This window comes from Nerophis lumbriciformis, linkage group LG18 (genome assembly GCF_033978685.3).
Source record: "Nerophis lumbriciformis linkage group LG18, RoL_Nlum_v2.1, whole genome shotgun sequence".
NCBI classification, from domain to species: Eukaryota; Metazoa; Chordata; class Actinopteri; order Syngnathiformes; family Syngnathidae; genus Nerophis; species Nerophis lumbriciformis.
Genome location: NC_084565.2, coordinates 6,991,209 through 7,014,359, shown reverse-complemented (window position 1 = coordinate 7,014,359; position 23,151 = coordinate 6,991,209). Strand labels below are relative to the sequence as shown.

At 45.3% G+C, this 23,151-nt stretch overlaps 1 protein-coding gene across 4 annotated transcripts in view; it reads right to left on the bottom strand.

The window, feature by feature from the left end:
• Positions 1-23,151, bottom strand: part of cyfip1 (cytoplasmic FMR1 interacting protein 1) — a 115,241-nt gene that overhangs the window by 22,055 nt on the left and 70,035 nt on the right. For all 4 annotated transcript variants that reach the window (XM_061977562.2, XM_061977561.2, XM_061977563.2 and 1 more), the window contains exons 19-23: positions 11,231-11,307; positions 11,058-11,166; positions 10,878-10,997; positions 4,948-5,147; positions 4,797-4,884 (exon numbers count right to left, since the gene is read on the bottom strand). In XM_061977562.2, coding sequence (XP_061833546.1) covers positions 4,797-4,884; positions 4,948-5,147; positions 10,878-10,997; positions 11,058-11,166; positions 11,231-11,307 — 594 coding nt within the window. The remainder of the gene's footprint in view (positions 1-4,796; positions 4,885-4,947; positions 5,148-10,877; positions 10,998-11,057; positions 11,167-11,230; positions 11,308-23,151) is intronic.

Sequence of the window (23,151 nt, the reverse complement as noted above, 5' to 3'; positions counted from 1 at the left end):
CTAACAGCCCGCATGTCAATATCAACATGCTAACTGTAAGCATGTCAATGTCAACATGCTAACAGCCAGCATGTCAATGTCAACATGCTAACTGTAAGCATGTCGATGTCAACATGCTAACAGTTAGCATGTCAATGTCAACATGCTAACTGTAAGCATGTTGACATCAACATGCTAACAGCCAGCATGTCAATATCAACATGCTAACTGTAAGCATGTAGATGTCAACATGCTTACAGTTAGCATGTTGATTGCAAGCTTTTAAGCTAATTTCACAGGTATTCCACCTCACGATCTGATATTTAGGTACTTGACAAATGTTAACGGTTAGCATGTAAGCATGCTAAAATTAGCATGCTAGCTTTTTGTGCAAATGTTTAACATATACACCTCATAGTCTTTTTCTTTTAGGTACTTGACACATGCTAACTGTTAGCATGGAAGCTTCTTTTTTTTAGCTATTTTTGCAGGTGTCATTTATTTTGGTACTTGGCACATGCTAACTGTTAGCATGTTGACAACATGCAGGCTTTTTAGCACATTTCGCAGGTATACACCTCACGGTCTGGTATTTTGTTAATTGGCAGATGCTAACAGTTAGCATGTAAGCCTGCGCTAGCTTTTTTGGCAAATGTTTCAGATATACGCCTCACAGTCTTATTTTGGTACTTGACACAGCCGGCGCGTTAGTTGTCAGCTAGTGATTAGCACACTAGCTGTGAGCTAGCAACTAGTGTGCCAGTTGTCAGCTAGCCATTAACGCACTAGTTGACAGCTAACAAGCGCTCTAGTTGCAAGCTAGCCATTAATTCACTAGTTGCCAGCTCACGGTTGGCGCGCTATTTGTCAGCTAACAATTAGCGCGTTAGTTGTCAGCTAGTGATTAGCACACTAGTTGTGAGCTAGCAACTAGTAGTGTGCTAGTTGTCAGCTAGCCATTAGTTCTCTATTTGCAGGCTAGCCATTAACGCACTAGTTGCCAGCTGGCAATTGGTGCACAAGTTGCCATCTAGTGATTAACGCACTAGTTGCCAGCTAACGGTTGGCCCGCTAGTTGTCAGCTAACAATTAGTGGATTAGCTGTAAGCTAGCGATTGGCATGTTAGTTGCCAGTCAGAGATTAGCACACTAGCTGTTAGCTAGCAATTAGCACGCTGTATCAGCTTGCCATTAGCGTTCTCGTTGCAAGCAAGCCATTAACATTGTTACCTAACGATTGGCGCGCGAGTTGTCAGCTAACGATTGGCGCGCTATCTTTCAGCTAGAGACTGGCATGATAGTTGCCAGCTAGCCATTAATATGCTAATTGCCAGCTAGCGATTAACGCTTCAGTTGCCAGCTAGCGATTAACGTGCTAGTTGCCATCAAGTGATACGAGCAGTAGTTGCCAGCTGGCGATTAGAGCACTAGTTGCCAGATAGCAATTGGCAGCATATTTGAATATGGTTGGCGTGCACAATAACAAGGCACCTTTAGTAGCAGTTTAAAGTCCAATTTCATACAAGATACGCAAGTAGGGGCCCCTGCTCCTTCTCCCTATCACTTTTCATACAATATATGCAAGTAGGGGCCCCTGCTCCTTCTCCCTATAACTTTTCATACAAGATATGCAAGTAGGGCCCCCTGCTTCTTCTCCCTATAACTTTTTATACAATATATGCAAGTAGGGGCCCCTGCTCCTTCTCCCTCTCACTTTTCATACAAGATACGCAAGTAGGGGCCCCTGCTCCTTCTCCATATCAGTTTTCATACAATATATGCAAGTAGAGGCCCCTGCTCCTTCTCCCTATCACTTTTCATACAAGATACGCAAGTAGGGGCCCCTGCTGATCCTCCCCATCACTCTTCATACAAGATACGCAAGTAAGGGCCCCTGCTCCTTCTCCCCATCAGTTTTCATACAATATATGCAAGTAGGGGCCCCTGCTCCTTCTCCCTATCACTTTTCATACAAATGTGCAAGTAGGGGCCCCTGCTCCTTCTCCCTATCACTTTTCATACAAGATATGCAAGTAGAGGCCCCTGCTCCTTCTCCCTATCACTTTTCATACAATATATGCAAGTAGGGGCCCCTGCTCCTTCTCCCTATCACTTTTCATACAATATATGCAAATAGGGGCCCCTGCTCCTTCTCCATATAACTTTTCATACAAGATATGCAAGTAGGGGCCCCTGCTCCTTCTCCATATCAGTTTTCATACAATATATGCAAGTAGAGGCCCCTGCTCCTTCTCCCTATCACTTTTCATACAAGATACGCAAGTAGGGGCCCCTGCTGATCCTCCCCATCACTCTTCATACAAGATACGCAAGTAAGGGCCCCTGCTCCTTCTCCCCATCAGTTTTCATACAATATATGCAAGTAGGGGCCCCTGCTCCTTCTCCCTATCACTTTTCATACAAATATGCAAGTAGGGGCCCCTGCTCCTTCTCCCTATCACTTTTCATACAAGATATGCAAGTAGAGGCCCCTGCTCCTTCTCCCTATCACTTTTCATACAATATATGCAAGTAGGGGCCCCTGCTCCTTCTCCCTATCACTTTTCATACAATATATGCAAATAGGGGCCCCTGCTCCTTCTCCATATAACTTTTCATACAAGATATGCAAGTAGGGGCCCCTGCTCCTTCTCCATATCAGTTTTCATACAATATATGCAAGTAGAGGCCCCTGCTCCTTCTCCCTATCACTTTTCATACAAGATACGCAAGTAGGGGCCCCTGCTGATCCTCCCCATCACTCTTCATACAAGATACGCAAGTAAGGGCCCCTGCTCCTTCTCCCCATCAGTTTTCATACAATATATGCAAGTAGGGGCCCCTGCTCCTTCTCCCTATCACTTTTCATACAATATATGCAAGTAGGGGCCCCTGCTCCTTCTCCCTATCACTTTTCATACACTATATGCAAGTAGGGGCCCCTGCTCCTTCTCCCTATAACTTTTCATACAATATATGCAAGTAGGGGCCCCTGCTCCTTCTCCCTATCACTTTTCATACAACATATGCAAGTAGTGGCCCCTGCTCCTTCTCTACATAACTTTTCATACAAGATATGCAAGTAGGGGCCCCTGCTCCTTCTCCCTATCACTTTTCATACAACATATGCAAGTAGGGGCCCCTGCTCCTTCTCCCTATCACTTTTCATACAAGATATGCAAGTAGGGGCCCCTGCTCCTTCTCCCTATCACTTTTCATACAATATATGCAAGTAGGGGCCCCTGCTCCTTCTCTACATAACTTTTCATACAAGATATGCAAGTAGGGGCCCCTGCTCCTTCTCCCTATCACTTTTCATACACTATATGCAAGTAGGGGCCCCTGCTCCTTCTCCCTATAACTTTTCATACAATATATGCAAGTAGGGGCCCCTGCTCCTTCTCCCTATCACTTTTCATACAACATATGCAAGTAGTGGCCCCTGCTCCTTCTCTACATAACTTGTCATACAAGATATGCAAGTAGGGGCCCCTGCTCCTTCTCCCTATCACTTTTCATACAACATATGCAAGTAGTGGCCCCTGCTCCTTCTCTACATAACTTTTCATACAAGATATGCAAGTAGGGGCCCCTGCTCCTTCTCCCTATCACTTTTCATACACTATATGCAAGTAGGGGCCCCTGCTCCTTCTCCCTATAACTTTTCATACAATATATGCAAGTAGGGGCCCCTGCTCCTTCTCCCTATCACTTTTCATACAACATATGCAAGTAGTGGCCCCTGCTCCTTCTCTACATAACTTTTCATACAAGATATGCAAGTAGGGGCCCCTGCTCCTTCTCCCTATCACTTTTCATACAACATATGCAAGTAGTGGCCCCTGCTCCTTCTCTACATAACTTTTCATACAAGATATGCAAGTAGGGGCCCCTGCTCCTTCTCCCTATCACTTTTCATACACTATATGCAAGTAGGGGCCCCTGCTCCTTCTCCCTATAACTTTTCATACAATATATGCAAGTAGGGGCCCCTGCTCCTTCTCCCTATCACTTTTCATACAACATATGCAAGTAGTGGCCCCTGCTCCTTCTCTACATAACTTGTCATACAAGATATGCAAGTAGGGGCCCCTGCTCCTTCTCCCTATCACTTTTCATACAATATATGCAAGTAGGGGCCCCTGCTCCTTCTCCCTATCACTTTTCATACACTATATGCAAGTAGGGGCCCCTGCTCCTTCTCCCTATCACTTTTCATACACTATATGCAAGTAGGGGCCCCTGCTCCTTCTCCCTATAACTTTTCATACAATATATGCAAGTAGGGGCCCCTGCTCCTTCTCCCTATCACTTTTCATACAACATATGCAAGTAGTGGCCCCTGCTCCTTCTCTACATAACTTTTCATACAAGATATGCAAGTAGGGGCCCCTGCTCCTTCTCCCTATCACTTTTCATACAACATATGCAAGTAGTGGCCCCTGTTCCTTCTCTACATAACTTTTCATACAAGATATGCAAGTAGGGGCCCCTGCTCCTTCTCCCTATCACTTTTCATACACTATATGCAAGTAGGGGCCCCTGCTCCTTCTCCCTATAACTTTTCATACAATATATGCAAGTAGGGGCCCCTGCTCCTTCTCCCTATCACTTTTCATACAACATATGCAAGTAGTGGCCCCTGCTCCTTCTCTACATAACTTTTCATACAAGATATGCAAGTAGGGGCCCCTGCTCCTTCTCCCTATCACTTTTCATACAACATATGCAAGTAGGGGCCCCTGCTCCTTCTCTACATAACTTTTCATACAAGATATGCAAGTAGGGGCCCCTGATTGAGGTAGAGAGCCACTGACCTTGGAGCCAAAAAGGTACTGGGGTTGGGCGTTGGGCGGCTTGTCCCTCTGGAACTCCTGGGAGAAAGGCAGCACGGTGCGCACAAACCTGGACACAGAGTGGGGGCGGAGCCTCAGCGATGATGTCATAGGTGTGCTGACACGCCCTCACCTGTTGGTGGAGCCGTTGTAGCAGTAGTTGGGCAGGAAGTCGTAGTTGAGCTCCCAGAAGACGTGCAGAGTGATGCGGCCGTACGGTGCAGACACGTTGTGGTTGGCCTCACGGAACATGGCGTCAAAGCTGTCCAGAGTCAGGAACTTGCAGAGCAGCTTGTGAGTCAGACGATTGATCTCCACCAGCCCGTCCAGCTCCTGCAGACACACCACACTAACATCTCACATGTCCTGCAGACACACCACACTAACATCTCATGTCCTGCAGACACACCACACTAACATCTCACATGTCCTGCAGACACACCACACTAACATCTCATGTCCTGCAGACACACCACACTAACATCTCATGTCCTGCAGACACACCACACTAACATCTCATGTCCTGCAGACACACCACACTAACATCTCATGTCCTGCAGACACACCACACTAACATCTCATGTCCTGCAGACACACCACACTAACATCTCATGTCCTGCAGACACACCACACTAACATCTCATGTCCTGCAGACACACCACACTAACATCTCATGTCCTGCAGACACACCACACTAACATCTCATGTCCTGCAGACACACCACACTAACATCTCACATGTCCTGCAGACACACCACACTAACATCTCATGTCCTGCAGACACACCACACTAACATCTCATGTCCTGCAGACACACCACACTAACATCTCACATGTCCTGCAGACACACCACACTAACATCTCATGTCCTGCAGACACACCACACTAACATCTCACATGTCCTGCAGACACACCACACTAACATCTCATGTCCTGCAGACACACCACACTAACATCTCATGTCCTGCAGACACACCACACTAACGTCTCATGTCCTGCAGACACACCACACTAACATCTCATGTCCTGCAGACACACCACACTAACGTCTCATGTCCTGCAGACACACCACACTAACATCTCATGTCCTGCAGACACACCACACTAACATCTCATGTCCTGCAGACACACCACACTAACATCTCACATGTCCTGCAGACACACCACACTAACATCTCATGTCCTGCAGACACACCACACTAACATCTCATGTCCTGCAGACACACCACACTAACGTCTCATGTCCTGCAGACACACCACACTAACATCTCATGTCCTGCAGACACACCACACTAACATCTCATGTCCTGCAGACACACCACACTAACGTCTCATGTCCTGCAGACACACCACACTAACATCTCATGTCCTGCAGACACACCACACTAACATCTCATGTCCTGCAGACACACCACACTAACGTCTCATGTCCTGCAGACACACCACACTAACATCTCATGTCCTGCAGACACACCACACTAACATCTCACATGTCCTGCAGACACACCACACTAACATCTCATGTCCTGCAGACACACCACACTAACATCTCATGTCCTGCAGACACACCACACTAACATCTCATGTCCTGCAGACACACCACACTAACATCTCATGTCCTGCAGACACACCACACTAACATCTCATGTCCTGCAGACACACCACACTAACATCTCACATGTCCTGCAGACACACCACACTAACATCTCACATGTCCTGCAGACACACCACACTAACATCTCACATGTCCTGCAGACACACCACACTAACATCTCATGTCCTGCAGACACACCACACTAACATCTCACATGTCCTGCAGACACACCACACTAACATCTCATGTCCTGCAGACACACCACACTAACATCTCATGTCCTGCAGACACACCACACTAACGTCTCATGTCCTGCAGACACACCACACTAACATCTCATGTCCTGCAGACACACCACACTAACGTCTCATGTCCTGCAGACACACCACACTAACATCTCATGTCCTGCAGACACACCACACTAACATCTCATGTCCTGCAGACACACCACACTAACATCTCACATGTCCTGCAGACACACCACACTAACATCTCATGTCCTGCAGACACACCACACTAACATCTCATGTCCTGCAGACACACCACACTAACGTCTCATGTCCTGCAGACACACCACACTAACATCTCATGTCCTGCAGACACACCACACTAACATCTCATGTCCTGCAGACACACCACACTAACATCTCATGTCCTGCAGACACACCACACTAACATCTCATGTCCTGCAGACACACCACACTAACATCTCACATGTCCTGCAGACACACCACACTAACATCTCATGTCCTGCAGACACACCACACTAACATCTCATGTCCTGTGCAAGCTTTTTTTGTGTGTAGTTATTTTTGCATGTGTCGCTTATTTTGGCATTTGTTGCATTCTAACTGTTAACATGCCAGATTTTTTTTAGCTATTTTTGCAGGTGTCATTCATGTTGGTACTTTTTGCATGCTAACTGTGCTAACTTTTTTTTTTCCTCAGCTATTTTTGCAGATGTCCTTTATTTTGGTACTGGATACATGCTAACTGTTAGCATGCAAGTTTTTGTTTTTGTTAGCTATTTTTGCAGATGTCCTTTATTTTGGTACTGGATACATGCTAACTGTTAGCATGCAAGTTTTTGTTTTTGTTAGCTATTTTTGCAGATGTCCTTTATTTTGGTACTGGACACATGCTAACTGTTTGCATGCAAGCTTTTTATTTTTTAAGCTATTTTTGCATGTGTCGCTTATTTTGGCATTTGTTACACTCTAACTGTTAGCATGCAATGTTTGTTTTTTTTTAGCTATTTTTGCAGATGTCATTCATTTTGGTACTTTTCACATGCTAACTGTTGGCTAAACTTTTTTTTTTAAGCTATTTTGCAGATGTCCTTTATTTTGGTACTTGACACATGCTGACTGGTGGCATGCAAGGTTTAAAAAAAAAAATTTTTTTAGCTATTTTTGCAGGTGTCGTTTATTTTGGCATTTGTTGCTTTCCAAAATATTTAAAGTATTTCTGATTCTGATAATTGTTAGCATGCAATGTTTTTTTTAGCTATTTTTGCAGGTGTCATTTATTTTGGTACTTTTCACATGCTAACTGTTAGCTAAACTTTTTTTTTAGCTATTTTGCAGGTGTCATTTATTTTGGTACTTGACACATGCTAACTGTTAGCATTCAAGCTTTTTTTTATTTTATTTAGCTATTTTTGCAGATGTCCTTTATTTTGGAACTGGACACATGCTAACTGTTAGCATTCAAGCTTTTTTTAAATTTTATTTAGCTATTTTTGCAGATGTCCTTTATTTTGGAACTGGACACATGCTAACTGTTAGCATGCAAGCTTTTTAATTTTTTTAATTTTTTGGGTATTTTGCAGGTTTCATTCATTTTGGTACTGGACACATGCTAACTGTTAGCATGCAAGCTTTTATATTTATTTATTTTTTGGGTATTTTTGCAGATGTCCTTTATTTTGGTACTGGACACATGCTAACTGTTAGCATGCAAGCTTCTTCTTTTTTAGCTATTTTTACAGATGTCCTTTATTTTGGTACTGGACACATGCTAATTGTTAGCATGCAAGCTTTTTATTTTTTATTTTTGTTAGCTATTTTTGCATGTGTCATTTATTTTGGCATTTGTTGCATTGTAACTGTTAGCATGCAATATTTTTTTTAGCTATTTTTGCAGGTTTCATTCATTTTGGTACTGGACACATGCTAACTGTTGGCATGCAAGCTTTTTTTATCTATTTATTTTTTTAGCTATTTTTGCAGATGTCCTTTATTTTGGTACTGGACACATGCTAACTGTTAGCATGCAAGCTTCTTTTTTTTTTTAGCTATTTTTGCAGATGTCCTTTATTTTGGTACTGGGCACATGCTGACTGTTAGTATGCAAGTTTTGTTTGTTTGTTTGTTTTTTAGCTATTTTTGCATGTGTCACTTATTTTGGCATTTGTTGCATTCTAACTGTTAGCATGCAATATTTTTTTTAGCTATTTTTGCAGGTGTCATTCATTTTGGTACTTTTCACATGCTAACTGTTAGCTAAACTTTTTTTTTTTTTTTAGCTATTTTGCAGATGTCCTTTATTTTGGTACTGGACACATGCTGACTGTTAGCATGCACATTTTTTCTGTTTGTTTTTTAGGTATTTTATGTCGTGTCGTTTATTTTGGCATGTGTTGCATTCTAAAGTATTTAAAGTATTTCTGATTCTGGTAACTGTTAGCATGCAATATTTTTTTTTTGTTATTTTTGCAGGTGTCATTTATTTTGGTACTGGACACATGCTAACTGTTAGCATGCAAGCTTATTATTATTATTATTATTATTTTTTTTTGTAGCTATTTTTGCATGTGTCGCTTATTTTAGCATTTGTTGCATTCTAACTGTTAGCATGCAATATTTTTTTTAAAGCTATTTTTGCAGGTGTCCTTTATTTTGGTACTGGACACATGCTAACTGTTAGCATGCATGCTTTTTTTTAATTTTTTTTATTTTTTAAAGCTATTTTTGCATGTGTCGCTTATTTTGGGATTTGTTGCATTCTAACTGTTAGCATGCAATATTTTTTTTAAGCTATTTTTGCAGATGTTCTTTATTTTGGTACTGGACACATGCTAACCGTTAACATGCAAGCTTTTTTGTTTGTTTTAGCTATTTTTGCAGATGTCCTTTATTTTGGTACTTGACACATGCTAACCGTTAACATGCAAGCTTTTTTGTTTGTTTTAGCTATTTTTGCAGATGTCCTTTATTTTGGTACTTGACACATGCTAACAGTTAACATGCAAGCTTTTTTGTTTGTTTTAGCTATTTTTGCAGATGTCCTTTATTTTGGTACTTGACACATGCTAACCGTTAACATGCAAGCTTTTTTGTTTGTTTTGGCTATTTTTGCATGCGTTGTTTATTTTGGCATTTGTTGCATTCTAACTGTCAGCATGCAAACTTTTTTTGTAACTATTTTTGCATGTGTCGCATTTGCAGGCAAGCTTCTTTAGCTAGTCTTGCAAGTGTTGTTTATTTTGGCACTTGGCGCATGCCAACTGTTTGCATGTTGACATTAACATGCCTAGCTTTTAAGCTAATTTCACAGGTATACATGAGGGTCTGATATTTTTGTACTTGACAGATGCTAACAGTATATGAAAAATACAAAAATACAAATACAAAAATATGTATTTTACATCTATTTTACGACATTTTGTTCCTCATAGTTCAAACGCCGTATAAAATATCGGAACAAGATTGTTTTCTTGAACACCTTTTACGCTTCGATGTGAACAATTGGATACATTGTAGTCGTCTACAATCGTCATTTTTGTTTTAAATGTGAGAATCTTTGCCGACACATTTAAGTCGGGAGATGTTGGAGAGGGGGCGGGGTCAAAGGCATCGTAATGTACGATAATTATGGAATTGATTATCGTACAATGTTACAATTCTAACATTCTAGAATTGTAACATGCTAGCTTTTTTGGCAAATGTTTCAGACATACACCTAACAGTCTTTTATTTGGGTACGTGACACACGCTTACTGTTAGCTGAAGGCATATATCCCAGAGTCGTACAGTTTGGTACTTTATGCATGCGAACTGTTATTTTATTTTGCGCTAACTGTTAAGATTTCAGTTTAACTTTTCAGCATTCTCACGTAGTTTCTCACAAAATTGCATTATCTAGTTAATGGACTTTAAGTTGAATATGAGTACTATTTGTTTTTGGTAACACCTAGTGGCCACAACAATTAGTACGTTGAATGATGTGGACACGTTTGTTACTGTGCCTTGGAGACTTTGTGTAATTAATTGATACTTGTTTATGTTGACAAATGTGCTGTTTTACTGTTCAATGATTATTACCTATGTCTGGCTTGTGTGCTATTGTGTGCTTAGCTGTTGTGTAGCTGCCAGCTCCTAGTAGCCTACAGCCGAGCATGTCTACCTTTTGTAAATGACTTGGTCAAAACAGAAGAAAGTAATTGTTATGGAGCAAATAAGGGTCTACCATGATGGAGGTGAGGTCCTCGCTCTCAAAGCGGTTGATGGCCAACTCCAGGGACTTGTAGAGAGCGGCCGAGATCCTCTGAGTGATCAGCCTGTTCAGGTCTATGGAGCGTCCCAGGAGCTGCAGGAAGACCACCGAGTCAGAAGATGCAGATTGCGAGAGCACGGGGGAGGAACATGCCTGGACGTGGCGCTGCTTCAGCAGGGTCTCGTAGCGGTTGGAGGAAGGCCAGGGGATGTTGGCTCCCTGGTTCTTGCAGTCGGCCCTCAGACGTTTGTCCAGCAGGAGACTAGGAGAACCCAGACAGCGTTATTTGACGCTCCCGTGGAGGAGAATCCACTCTGATGAGCTACCTTCCGGCCAGGATCTTGTAGTAGGCAAAGATCTGATCGGCCAGCTTGTAGACGAACTGATCAAAGCACAAGTTGACCTGAAAGAAGACAAGAAGATGTTGCAGTGGAACCTTATGTACCTCCCAGTACCACGCTTCATTCGCTCTTTTTGTCCCTACTCGTCACTTATTTGGAACATGCATACGATACAATGTATAACATGCATCACATGTTTCCACTTGTTTCATTACAGCACGTCCGAAAAGGAGCAGGAAGAAGCTGAGCTCCTTTAATCCTGCCCCTTTTCCTACCATAGCAATTGTATCCCATGCCATTGTTCTCTGTATCAGAACAGTGAATAAATAATAAATAAATAATAAATAAATAAATACAATACCATAGTAAGTCTCCTCTCTGAGCTGCCACCTTACCGTGGTAGAGGAGTTTGCGTGTCCCAATGATCCTAGGAGCTATGTTGTCCGGGGGCTTCCATGCCCCCTGGTAGGGTCTCCCAAGACAAACAGGTCCTAGGTGAGGGATCGGACAAAGAGCAGCTCAAAGACTTCTATGGAAATGCAAGAACCGAGACTCAGATTTCCCTCGCCCGGACGCGGGCCCCCCTCCGGAGCCAGGCCCGGAGTTGGGGCACGATGGCGAGCGCCTGGTGGCCGGGCCTGTCCCCATGGGGCCCGGCCGGGCACAGCCCGAAGAGGCAACGTGGGTCCCCCCTCCAATGGGCTCACCACCCATAGCAGGGGCCATAGAGGTCGGGTGCAATGTGAGCTGGGCGGAAGCCGAAGGCAGGGTACTTGGCGGTCCGATCCTCGGCTACAGAAGCTAGCTCTTGGGACGTGGAACGTCACCTCGCTGGGGGGGAAGGAGCCTGAGCTAGTGCGAGAGGTAGAGAAGTTCCGGTTGGATATAGTCGGACTCACCGCGACGCACAGCAAGGGCTCCGGAACCAGTTCTCTCGAGAGGGGCTGGACTCTCTTCCACTCTGGCGTTGCCAGCAGTGAGAGGCGACGGGCTGGGGTGGCAATTCTTGTTTCCCCCCGGCTCAGAGCCTGCACGTTGGAGTTCAACCCGGTGGACGAGAGGGTAGCTTCCCTCCGCCTTCGGGTGGGGGGACGGGTCCTGACTGTTGTTTGCGCTTACGCGCCAAACGGCAGCTCAGAGTACCCACCCTTTTTGGATTCACTCGAGGGAGTACTTGAGGGTGCGCCCCCGGGTGATTCCCTCGTTCTACTGGGGGACTTCAACGCTCATATTGGCAACGACAGTGAAACCTGGAGAGGCGTGATTGGGAAGAATGGCCGCCCGGATCTGAACCCGAGTGGTGTTTTGTTATTGGACTTTTGTGCCCGTCACGGATTGTCCATAACGAACACCATGTTCAAGCATAAGGGTGTCCATATGTGCACTTGGCACCAGGACACCCTAGGCCGCAGTTCTATGATCGACTTTGTAGTTGTGTCATCGGATTTGCGGCCTCATGTTTTGGACACTCGGGTGAAGAGAGGGGCGGAGCTTTCTACCGATCACCACTTGGTGGTGAGTTGGCTGCGATGGTGGGGGAGGATGCCGGACAGACCTGGCAGGCCCAAACGCATTGTGAGGGTTTGCTGGGAACGTCTGGCAGAGTCTCCTGTCAGAGAGAGTTTCAATTCCCACCTCCGGAAGAACTTTGAACATGTCACGAGGGAGGTGCTGGACATTGAGTCCGAGTGGACCATGTTCCGCACCTCTATTGTCGAGGCGGCTGATTGGAGCTGTGGCCGCAAGGTAGTTGGTGCCTGTCGTGGCGGTAATCCTAGAACCCGTTGGTGGACACCGGCGGTGAGGGATGCCGTCAAGCTGAAGAAGGAGTCCTATCGGGTTCTTTTGGCTCATGGGACTCCTGAGGCAGCGGACAGGTACCGACAGGCCAAGCGGTGTGCGGCTTCAGCGGTCGCGGAGGCAAAAACTCGGACATGGGAGGAGTTCGGGGAAGCCATGGAAAACGACTTCCGGACGGCTTCGAAGCGATTCTGGACCACCATCCGCCGCCTCAGGAAGGGGAAGCAGTGCACTACCAACACCGTGTATGGTGCGGATGGTGTTCTGCTGACCTCGACTGCGGAAGTTGTGGATCGGTGGAGGGAATACTTCGAAGACCTCCTCAATCCCACCAACACGTCTTCCTATGAGGAAGCAGTGCCTGGGGAATCTGTGGTGGGCTCTCCTATTTCTGGGGCTGAGGTTGCTGAGGTAGTTAAAAAGCTCCTCGGTGGCAAGGCCCCGGGGGTGGATGAGATCCGCCCGGAGTTCCTTAAGGCTCTGGATGCTGTGGGGCTGTCTTGGTTGACAAGACTCTGCAGCGTCGCGTGGACATCGGGGGCAGTACCTTTGGATTGGCAGACCGGGGTGGTGGTTCCTCTCTTTAAAAAGGGGAACCGGAGGGTGTGTTCTAACTATCGTGGGATCACACTCCTCAGCCTTCCCGGTAAGGTCTATTCAGGTGTACTGGAGAGGAGGCTACGCCGGATAGTCGAACCTCGGATTCAGGAGGAACAGTGTGGTTTTCGTCCTGGTCGTGGAACTGTGGACCAGCTCTATACTCTCGGCAGGGTCCTTGAGGGTGCATGGGAGTTTGCCCAACCAGTCTACATGTGCTTTGTGGACTTGGAGAAGGCATTCGACCGTGTCCCTCGGGAAGTCCTGTGGGGAGTGCTCAGAGAATATGGGGTTTCGGACTGTCTGATTGTGGCGGTCCGCTCCCTGTATGATCAGTGTCAGAGCTTGGTTCGCATTGCCGGCAGTAAGTCGGACACGTTTCCGGTGAGGGTTGGACTCCGCCAAGGCTGCCCTTTGTCACCGATTCTGTTCATAACTTTTATGGACAGAATTTCTAGGTGCAGTCAAGGCGTTGAGGGGATTCGGTTTGGTGGCTGCAGGATTAGGTCTCTGCTTTTTGCAGATGATGTGGTCCTGATGGCTTCATCTAGCCGGGATCTTCAGCTCTCACTGGATCGGTTCGCAGCTGAGTGTGAAGCGACTGGGATGAGAATCAGCACCTCCAAGTCCGAGTCCATGGTTCTCGCCCGGAAAAGGGTGGAGTGCCATCTCCGGGTTGGGGAGGAGATCCTGCCCCAAGTGGAGGAGTTCAAGTACCTCGGAGTCTTGTTCACGAGTGAGGGAAGAGTGGATCGTGAGATCGACAGGCGGATCGGTGCAGCGTCTTCAGTAATGCGGACGCTGTATCGATCCGTTGTGGTGAAAAAGGAGCTGAGCCGGAAGGCAAAGCTCTCAATTTACCGGTCGATCTACGTTCCCATCCTCACCTATGGTCATGAGCTTTGGGTTATGACCGAAAGGACAAGATCACGGGTACAAGCGGCCGAAATGAGTTTCCTCCGCCGGGTGGCGGAGCTCTCCCTTAGAGATAGGGTGAGAAGCTCTGTCATCCGGGAGGAGCTCAAAGTAAAGCCGCTGCTCCTCCACATCGAGAGGAGCCAGATGAGGTGGTTCGGGCATCTAGTCAGGATGCCACCCGAGCGCCTCCCTAGGGAGTTGTTTAGGGCACGTCCGACCGGTAGGAGGCCACGAGGAAGACCCAGGACACGTTGGGAAGACTATGTCTCCCGGCTGGCCTGGGAACGCCTCGGGATCCCCCGGGAGGAGCTGGACGAAGTGGCTGGGGAGAGGGAAGTCTGGGCTTCCCTGCTTAGGCTGCTGCCCCCGCGACCCGACCTCGGATAAGCGGAAGAAGATGGATGGATGGATGGACCATAGTAAGTAAACCAATATTAAATACATAAATAATTAGAGATGTCCGATAATGGCTTTTTTGCCGATATCCAATATTGTCCAACTCTTAATTACCGATTCCGATATCAACCGATACCGATATATACAGTCGTGGAATTAACACATTATTATGCTGAAGCATTAAAGTTAAAGTTAAAGTACCAATGATAGTCACACACACACTAGGTGTGGCGAAATTATTCTCTGCATTTGACCCATCACCCTTGATCAACCCCTGGGAGGCGAGGGGAGCAGTGAGCAGCAGCGGTGGCCGCACCCGGGAATCATTTTTGGTGATTTAAACCCAATTCCAACCCTTGATGCTGAGTGCCAAGCAGGGAGGTAATGGGTCCCATTTTTATAGTCTTTGGTATGACTCGGCCGGGTTTTGAACTCACAACCTACCGATCTCAGGGCCATACTTGCCAACCTTGAGACCTCCGATTTCGGGAGGTGGGAGGTGGGGGTGGGGGTGGGGGGGCGTGGTTAAGAGGGGAGGGTATATTGACAGCTAAAATTCACCAAGTCAAGTGTTTCATACATATATACATATATATATATATATATATATATATATATATATACATATATATATATATATATATATATATATGTATGTGTGGGAAAAAAATCACAAGACTATATCATCTCTACAGGCCTGTTTCATGAGGGGGTTCCCTCAATCATCAGGAGATTTTAATGGGAGCATTCACATACCATGGTTTATATAGGGCACAGAGTGGGTGGGTACAGGCTGGCGTAGGGGCGTGGTGATTGGCTCATGTGTTACCTAGGAGGTGTTTCCGTCTGTGGCGGCATGCTGTTACAATTTCGCTGCGCTTGTTGAGGGATGACAGGTCTGGACGGTAAATAATAAACAGTTTCTCTTTCAAGCATAGGTTGCATCTTTTATTACCACTATTGTAAGGTGTGCTGGATGCAAGAATTTGCCATGTTATTGAATATTCAACATTATTGTCTTTGAGGTCCCAAATGTGTTTGCTGAGTTCTGTGGTATTCCGCAGGTTTTGGTTCCTGAAAGAAGCCTTGTGATTGTTCCATCTGGTTTTGAATTCTCCCTCGGTTAATCCTACATATGTGTCGGATGTGTTAATGTCCTTGCGTGTTACCTTAGATTGGTAGACAACTGATGTTTGTAAGCACCCCCCGTTGAGAGGGCAATCAGGTTTCTTTCGGCAGTTACAGCCTTTGTTGGTTTTGGAGTCGCTCTGTCCGGGGGCCGACGGCTCATTTGCAATTGTTTTGTTGTGGTTTGAGATAATTTGTCGTATATTGTTCATACAGCTGTAGCTCAACTTAATGTTGTTCTTGTTGAATACTTTTCTTAGGGTGTTGTCTTTGGGAAAGTGTTTGTCAATCAGATTGAGGAATTTGCGTCCAATGTTAGTTGAGACGTTTTTGCTGTATGGGGGGTTGTACCAGATGATGTCGTTTCGTTTTCTGTTCTTTTTTGGTTGGTTTTCTGGCGTGGGTTCATAGGTGAGGGTGAAATTGTATCCGCTTTCATCAAGGGCTTTTTGGTACGGGGGGGTTGCTTGGTCAAATTCAGCTTTGCTAGATGACAGCATCGATAGCCTTTTATTAATTCCGGTAGGTATTCTTTTCGTGGTGGTGGGTGGGTGGTTGCTGTCATGGTGCACGTATTGGAGTGTTGTGTTGGGTTTCGTGAATGGTTGGTAGCTGTTATTTCTCAGGTTGAAAGTGACGTCAAGGAAGTTGACGGTTTGCTTGTTGGCTTCAATCGTGATCCGTAGGCCGTTCTCTTTGAAAATTTGGCATATGCGCTTCTTGGTATTCTCGCTGCTCCTTGGCGAGGCGCGACACACTGCCAGTCCGTCATCACGGTAAATACCAAGGTTCAGATTGAGGCTAGCGAGCTGGGAGAGGAGGAAACTCCCAACGAGTTCACACGTTTCTGCTCCGTCAAAACTTCCCATAGTGACGTCAAATGTTGCATTGTTCTTTTTTTGCCATGGTGTACTGTTGTGGATGAGAATGGAGTTTTTTGCGGGGATGATGATGTTTCTTTCGTTGCCTGTGATTGAGTCGTAGTCTGAGGCGAAGTCTAGTGCTTGAGTCAGTAGGTCTTGCGTGATGGAAGGGTAAAATTATTCGATATCAAAGGAGATGAAGTTGTGCTGTTGTTTGTCTTGGATGTTGTTGAACCATTTGATTACTGCTGCTGTATTTCTCCATTGGTTGAGTGGTGTTTTGTCCTTGATTTTTGTGTTGACTCTGTCCAGGATTATTTTGCTGATTTTTCCTATTTCAGATTTAGTTGGGTTTATTAGTCGGCATGTTGGGTTATTTGCGAAGTTGGGTTTGTGGTCCTTCAATGTGATGAAGGCTTCCTTGTTGGCTGTGGCGTCCACCCTGTCCTCAATGTCCAGTTCAGCCGCGATCCTTTTATTTTCCAGGTGGATGTTCTGTAAGGTGTTGGGTTGTGCTTTTTTGTATGATTTGGTGATGCTTCTGTCCAGTAAGGTGTGATGTTCTGGTATGTCCATTCTGTAGAAGTTTGTGGTTTTATCGGCAGCTATGATGAGGTTGTTTACTTTCTTGATGCGCTCCTTGTCATTTTTCAGCTTGGTGAGGAGTGGGTTGCGGATTGGCTTGAATTTGACTGATTGTATCATTTTGAGCATGTCGTTCTCAAAATCCTTTAGTTCCTCAACTGTGGGTGGGTTCTTGGTAGATTTGAATCCGTAAGTTTTCTTTTGCGTTCCTTTTGTTTCAGGGTGGAGGAAAAAATGTGCTTTCCACCGCATCCTTCTTAGGAAGTGTTCCGTCTTTTCTATGAGCCTTAGCTTGTAGTCATTCTGCGCGGGTATGGGAATGTTCTTCGTGGAGTAGTCGATGTTGAATTTTTCCATTTCTGATCGTCGTACTCTACTACGGTATCGAGCACTATTTTTTGGATAACCTTATTAAGACATATACTCCGCTCCAAATTGACATTTGTTGAGCAATGTACGACGATCAGAAATGGAAAAATTCAACATCGACTACTCCACGAAGAACATTCCCATACCCGCGCAGAATGACTACAAGCTAAGGCTCATAGAAAAGACGGAACACTTCCTAAGAAGGATGCGGTGGAAAGCACATTTTTTCCTCCACCCTGAAACAAAAGGAACGCAAAAGAAAACTTACGGATTCAAATCTACCAAGAACCCACCCACAGTTGAGGAACTAAAGGATTTTGAGAACGACATGCTCAAAATGATACAATCAGTCAAATTCAAGCCAATCTGCAACCCACTCCTCACCAAGCTGAAAAATGACAAGGAGCGCATCAAGAAAGTAAACCTCATCATAGCTGCCGATAAAACCACAAACTTCTACAGAATGGACATACCAGAACATCACACCTTACTGGACAGAAGCATCACCAAATCATACAAAAAAGCACAACCCAACACCTTACAGAACATCCACCTGGAAAATAAAAGGATCGCGGCTGAACTGGACATTGAGGACAGGGTGGACGCCACAGCCAACAAGGAAGCCTTCATCACATTGAAGGACCACAAACCCAACTTCGCAAATAACCCAACATGCCGACTAATAAACCCAACTAAATCTGAAATAGGAAAAATCAGCAAAATAATCCTGGACAGAGTCAACACAAAAGTCAAGGACAAAACACCACTCAACCAATGGAGAAATACAGCAGCAGTAATCAAATGGTTCAACTACATCCAAGACAAACAACAGCACAACTTCATCTCCTTTGATATCGAAGAATTTTACCCTTCCATCACGCAAGACGTACTGACTCAAGCACTAGACTTCGCCTCAGACTACGACTCAATCACAGGCAACGAAAGAAACATCATCATCCACGCAAAAAACTCCATTCTCATCCACAACAGTACACCATGGCAAAAAAAGAACAATGCAACATTTGACGTCACTATGGGAAGTTTTGACGGAGCAGAAACGTGTGAACTCGTTGGGAGTTTCCTCCTCTCCCAGCTCGCTAGCCTCAATCTGAACCTTGGTATTTACCGTGATGACGGACTGTGGCAGTGTGTCGCGCCTCGCCAAGGAGCAGCGAGAATACCAAGAAGCGCATATGCCAAATTTTCAAAGAGAACGGCCTACGGATCACGATTGAAGCCAACAAGCAAACCGTCAACTTCCTTGACGTCACTTTCAACCTGAGAAATAACAGCTACCAACCATTCACGAAACCCAACACAACACTCCAATACGTGCACCATGACAGCAACCACCCACCCACCACCACGAAAAGAATACCTACCGGAATTAATAAAAGGCTATCGATGCTGTCATCTAGCAAAGCTGAATTTGACCAAGCAACCCCCCCGTACCAAAAAGCCCTTGATGAAAGCGGATACAATTTCACCCTCACCTATGAACCCACGCCAGAAAACCAACCAAAAAAGAACAGAAAACGAAACGACATCATCTGGTACAACCCCCCATACAGCAAAAACGTCTCAACTAACATTGGACGCAAATTCCTCAATCTGATTGACAAACTTGCTTTTATTTTACATAGCCATCCCTATGCGTCAGTGCCTTTCCCTAGCGGGACTTGCCTTTTGTTAATTTTTGGTTTAAGCGTTACATACCTTTTTACCTGCACGCTGTCTCCCGCTGTGCTCTGCATATTGGGATCACGACAAACCATCCTCCACGCGTTCCGACTACTACCTGCTGCCACCTACTGATATGGAGTTTTACAAGATTACCCTGCCAAACTCTACACAGCACAGGCACTAGACAACGGCACATTATTATGATTATTGATTTGCAAAATATATTTTTTGGACCAATTAGGTGAAGTTGCATAATTCATACTTGCCAACCTTGAGACCTACGATTTCGGGAGGTGGGAGGTGGGGGGTGGGGGGTGGGGGGGCGTGGTCGGGGTGGGGCGGGGGCGGGGCTAGGGGGGGAGGAGTATATTTACAGCTAGAATTCACCATATATATAAGAAATACTTGACTTTCAGTGAATTCTAGCTATATATATATATATATATATATATTTATTTTATTAAATCTCCTGATGATTGAGGGAACCCCCCCTCATGAAACAGGCCTGTAGAGATGAAATAGTCTTGTGATTTTTTTCCCACACATACATATATATATATATATATATATATATATATATATATAAATTAAAAGAAATACTTGAATTTCAGTGTTCATTTATTTACACATATACACACACACATAACACTCATCTACTCATTGTTGAGTTAAGGGTTGAATTGTCCATCCTTGTTCTATTCTCTGTCACTATTTTTCTATGCTTAACACCCTTTCGCAGGTACCCAGAAAGGTTTCGAGTACCACCAAAAAAACGGAATCTCTGAAGACAGTATAAAAATCTGTGTTAAAGGTGTACAAATACTGTTTGTATAATAAGCATGCTATTTTTTTTTACAAATGAGGGTTAAGAGTTCAGTACTAAAAAAAAAAGAAAAAAGAATGTGGCTTAAGTACAGTTTTTTAATTGAGCTGCTGCATTTTTTGGTTGGGTTGTTTATTTATTTTGAGTAACTTTTATACATTTCTAAAAGGGGAATAATGTAATAGAGTGATCTATGTTTGTCTGTTGCCATCTCCTGGTGAATGTTGGCTATAGCTACTGGGGTTACTTTTTGGTTGGCCAATGATTTACGTGGTGTTGCGCACCTGACGTCACTCAGGTCCGCATGGAGCTGGAGAGGGCGTGGCTTCCAGCTCCGCCTGAATTTCGGGAGATTTTCGGGAGAAAATTTGTCCCGGGAGGTTTTCGGGAGAGGCGCTGAATTTCGGGAGTCTCCCGGAAAATCCGGGAGGGTTGGCAAGTATGGCATAATTTCCCACGGCACACCAGACAATATCTCACGGCACAGTTGAAAAACACTGTTCTACACAATAACAATAATATTGTAACAATAGTGAGCAGTAAAGAATATTAAGTGATTTTTGGTCTAGAACATATTTTGCTTTATTCATTGTTTTATTTCTTGCTACTTTATGTTGTATATTTTTTACATGAGATTTCCAGTTCATTTTATCATCTATTATTACACCCAAAAATGTGTTTTCTTTTACCCTTTCAATATCTACACCGTCTATTTGTATTTATCTTTGACTTTCTCTTCTACTGTTACCAAATGTCATTATTTTAGTTTTACTGAGATTCAAAGAGCCTGTTTTTGTCAAACCATCTTTTTAATTTGTTAATTTCTTCTGTTATTATTTGTATTATCTTCTGTGTGCTCTCTCCTGAACAAAACACAGTTGTATCATCTGCAAATAATACTAACTTTAAGTCCTTTGTAACTTTAACTTCAGCGTGTGTGTTTTCCCCCCGTTTGGCAAGTTTAGTCCATTTTCTTAACTCAACACGAGTCCCAAAAAGACAACACACCATCGTGTAAGAAGGAAGTTTCGTTATGGATGGATGAAAAAAAAGAAAAAAAGACTATATGCGAGGAGTACATTTATGGCATTTGCAGGTTTTGTACCACAGCGAGTTTTAATTAAGATGATTCTGGACAAAGACGCCAAAGCAGACTTATTTCACATTACCTCTCGTTAAGCGGCGCCTCTTTCAAGCATGCACATCCACACACACACACACACACACACACACACACACACACACACACACACACACACACACATGAGCACACCTATACTGGTAGGCTAGCAGGGCAAATGTCCCTAACGCGGCCAACATGTAAAAAAAAAAACCCCAGGTTTGAGTACCACAAGTCCTGCAGCCGGCCACGCGAGTCCTGGGGTGCCCAACATGCCCAAAACGCACCCAGCATAGTCACAGGGGAGGGGGGGGGGGGGGGGGGGGAGAGAATTCCCCTTTAGGGGACCTTTTGCAGCCGGCCACGCAAGTCCAGGGGTGCCCATGATGTCCAAAACGCACCCAGCAAAGTCGCACTGTGAGTGGGGAAGAAAAGTTGGGAAAGTGGGCAAAAGTCCCGAAAATGATCAAAAATGACACCCAGGTTCGAGTCTCAAAAGTCCCGCCGCGTTCCACCCGAGTCCGGGGGTGCCCCCGACATGTCCAAAACGCACCCAACAAAGTCGCACTGTGAGTGAGGAAAAAAAGTTGGGAAAGTGGGCAAAAGTCCTGAAAATGATGAAAAATGACACCCAGGTTCGAGTCCCAAAAGTCCCGGCGCGTTCCACCCGAGTCCAGGGGTGCCCAACATGTCCAAAACGCACCCAGCAAAGTCGCACTGTGAGTGGGGAAGAAAAGTTGGGAAAGTGGGCAAAAGTCCCGAAAATGATCAAAAATGACACCCAGGTTCGAGTCCCAAAAGTCCCGCCGCGTTCCACCCGAGTCCGGGGGTTCCCCCGACATGTCCAAAACGCACCCAGCAAAGTCACACTGTGAGTGGGGAAGAAAAGTTGGGAAAGTGGGCAAAAGTCCCGAAAATGATCAAAATTGACACCCAGGTTCGAGTCCCAAAAGTCCCGCCGCGTCCCACCCGAGTCTGGGGGTGCCCCTGACATGTCCAAAACGCACCCAGCAAAGTCGCACTGTGAGTGGGGAAGAAAAGTTGGGAAAGTTGGCAAAAGTCCAGAAAATGATCAAAAATGACACCCTGGTTCGAGTCCCAAAAGTCCTGCCGTGTTCCACCCTAATCCGGGGGTTCCCCCGACATGTCCAAAACGCACCCAGCAAAGTCGCACTGTGAGTGGGGAAGAAAAGTTGGGAAAGTGGGCAAAAGTCCCGAAAATTATCAAAAATGACACCCAGGTTCGAGTCTCAAAAGTCCCGCCGCGTTCCACCCGAGTCCGGGGGTGCCCCCGACATGTCCAAAACGCACCCAACAAAGTCGCACTGTGAGTGAGGAAGAAAAGTTGGGAAAGTGGGCAAAAGTCCTGAAAATGATGAAAAATGACACCCAGGTTCGAGTCCCAAAAGTCCCGCCGCGTTCCACCCGAGTCCAGGGGTGCCCAACATGTCCAAAACGCACCCAGCAAAGTCGCACTGTGAGTGGGGAAGAAAAGTTGGGAAAGTGGGCAAAAGTCCCGAAAATGATCAAAAATGACACCCAGGTTCGAGTCCCAAAAGTCCCGCCGCGTTCCACCCGAGTCCGGGGGTTCCCCCGACATGTCCAAAACGCACCCAGCAAAGTC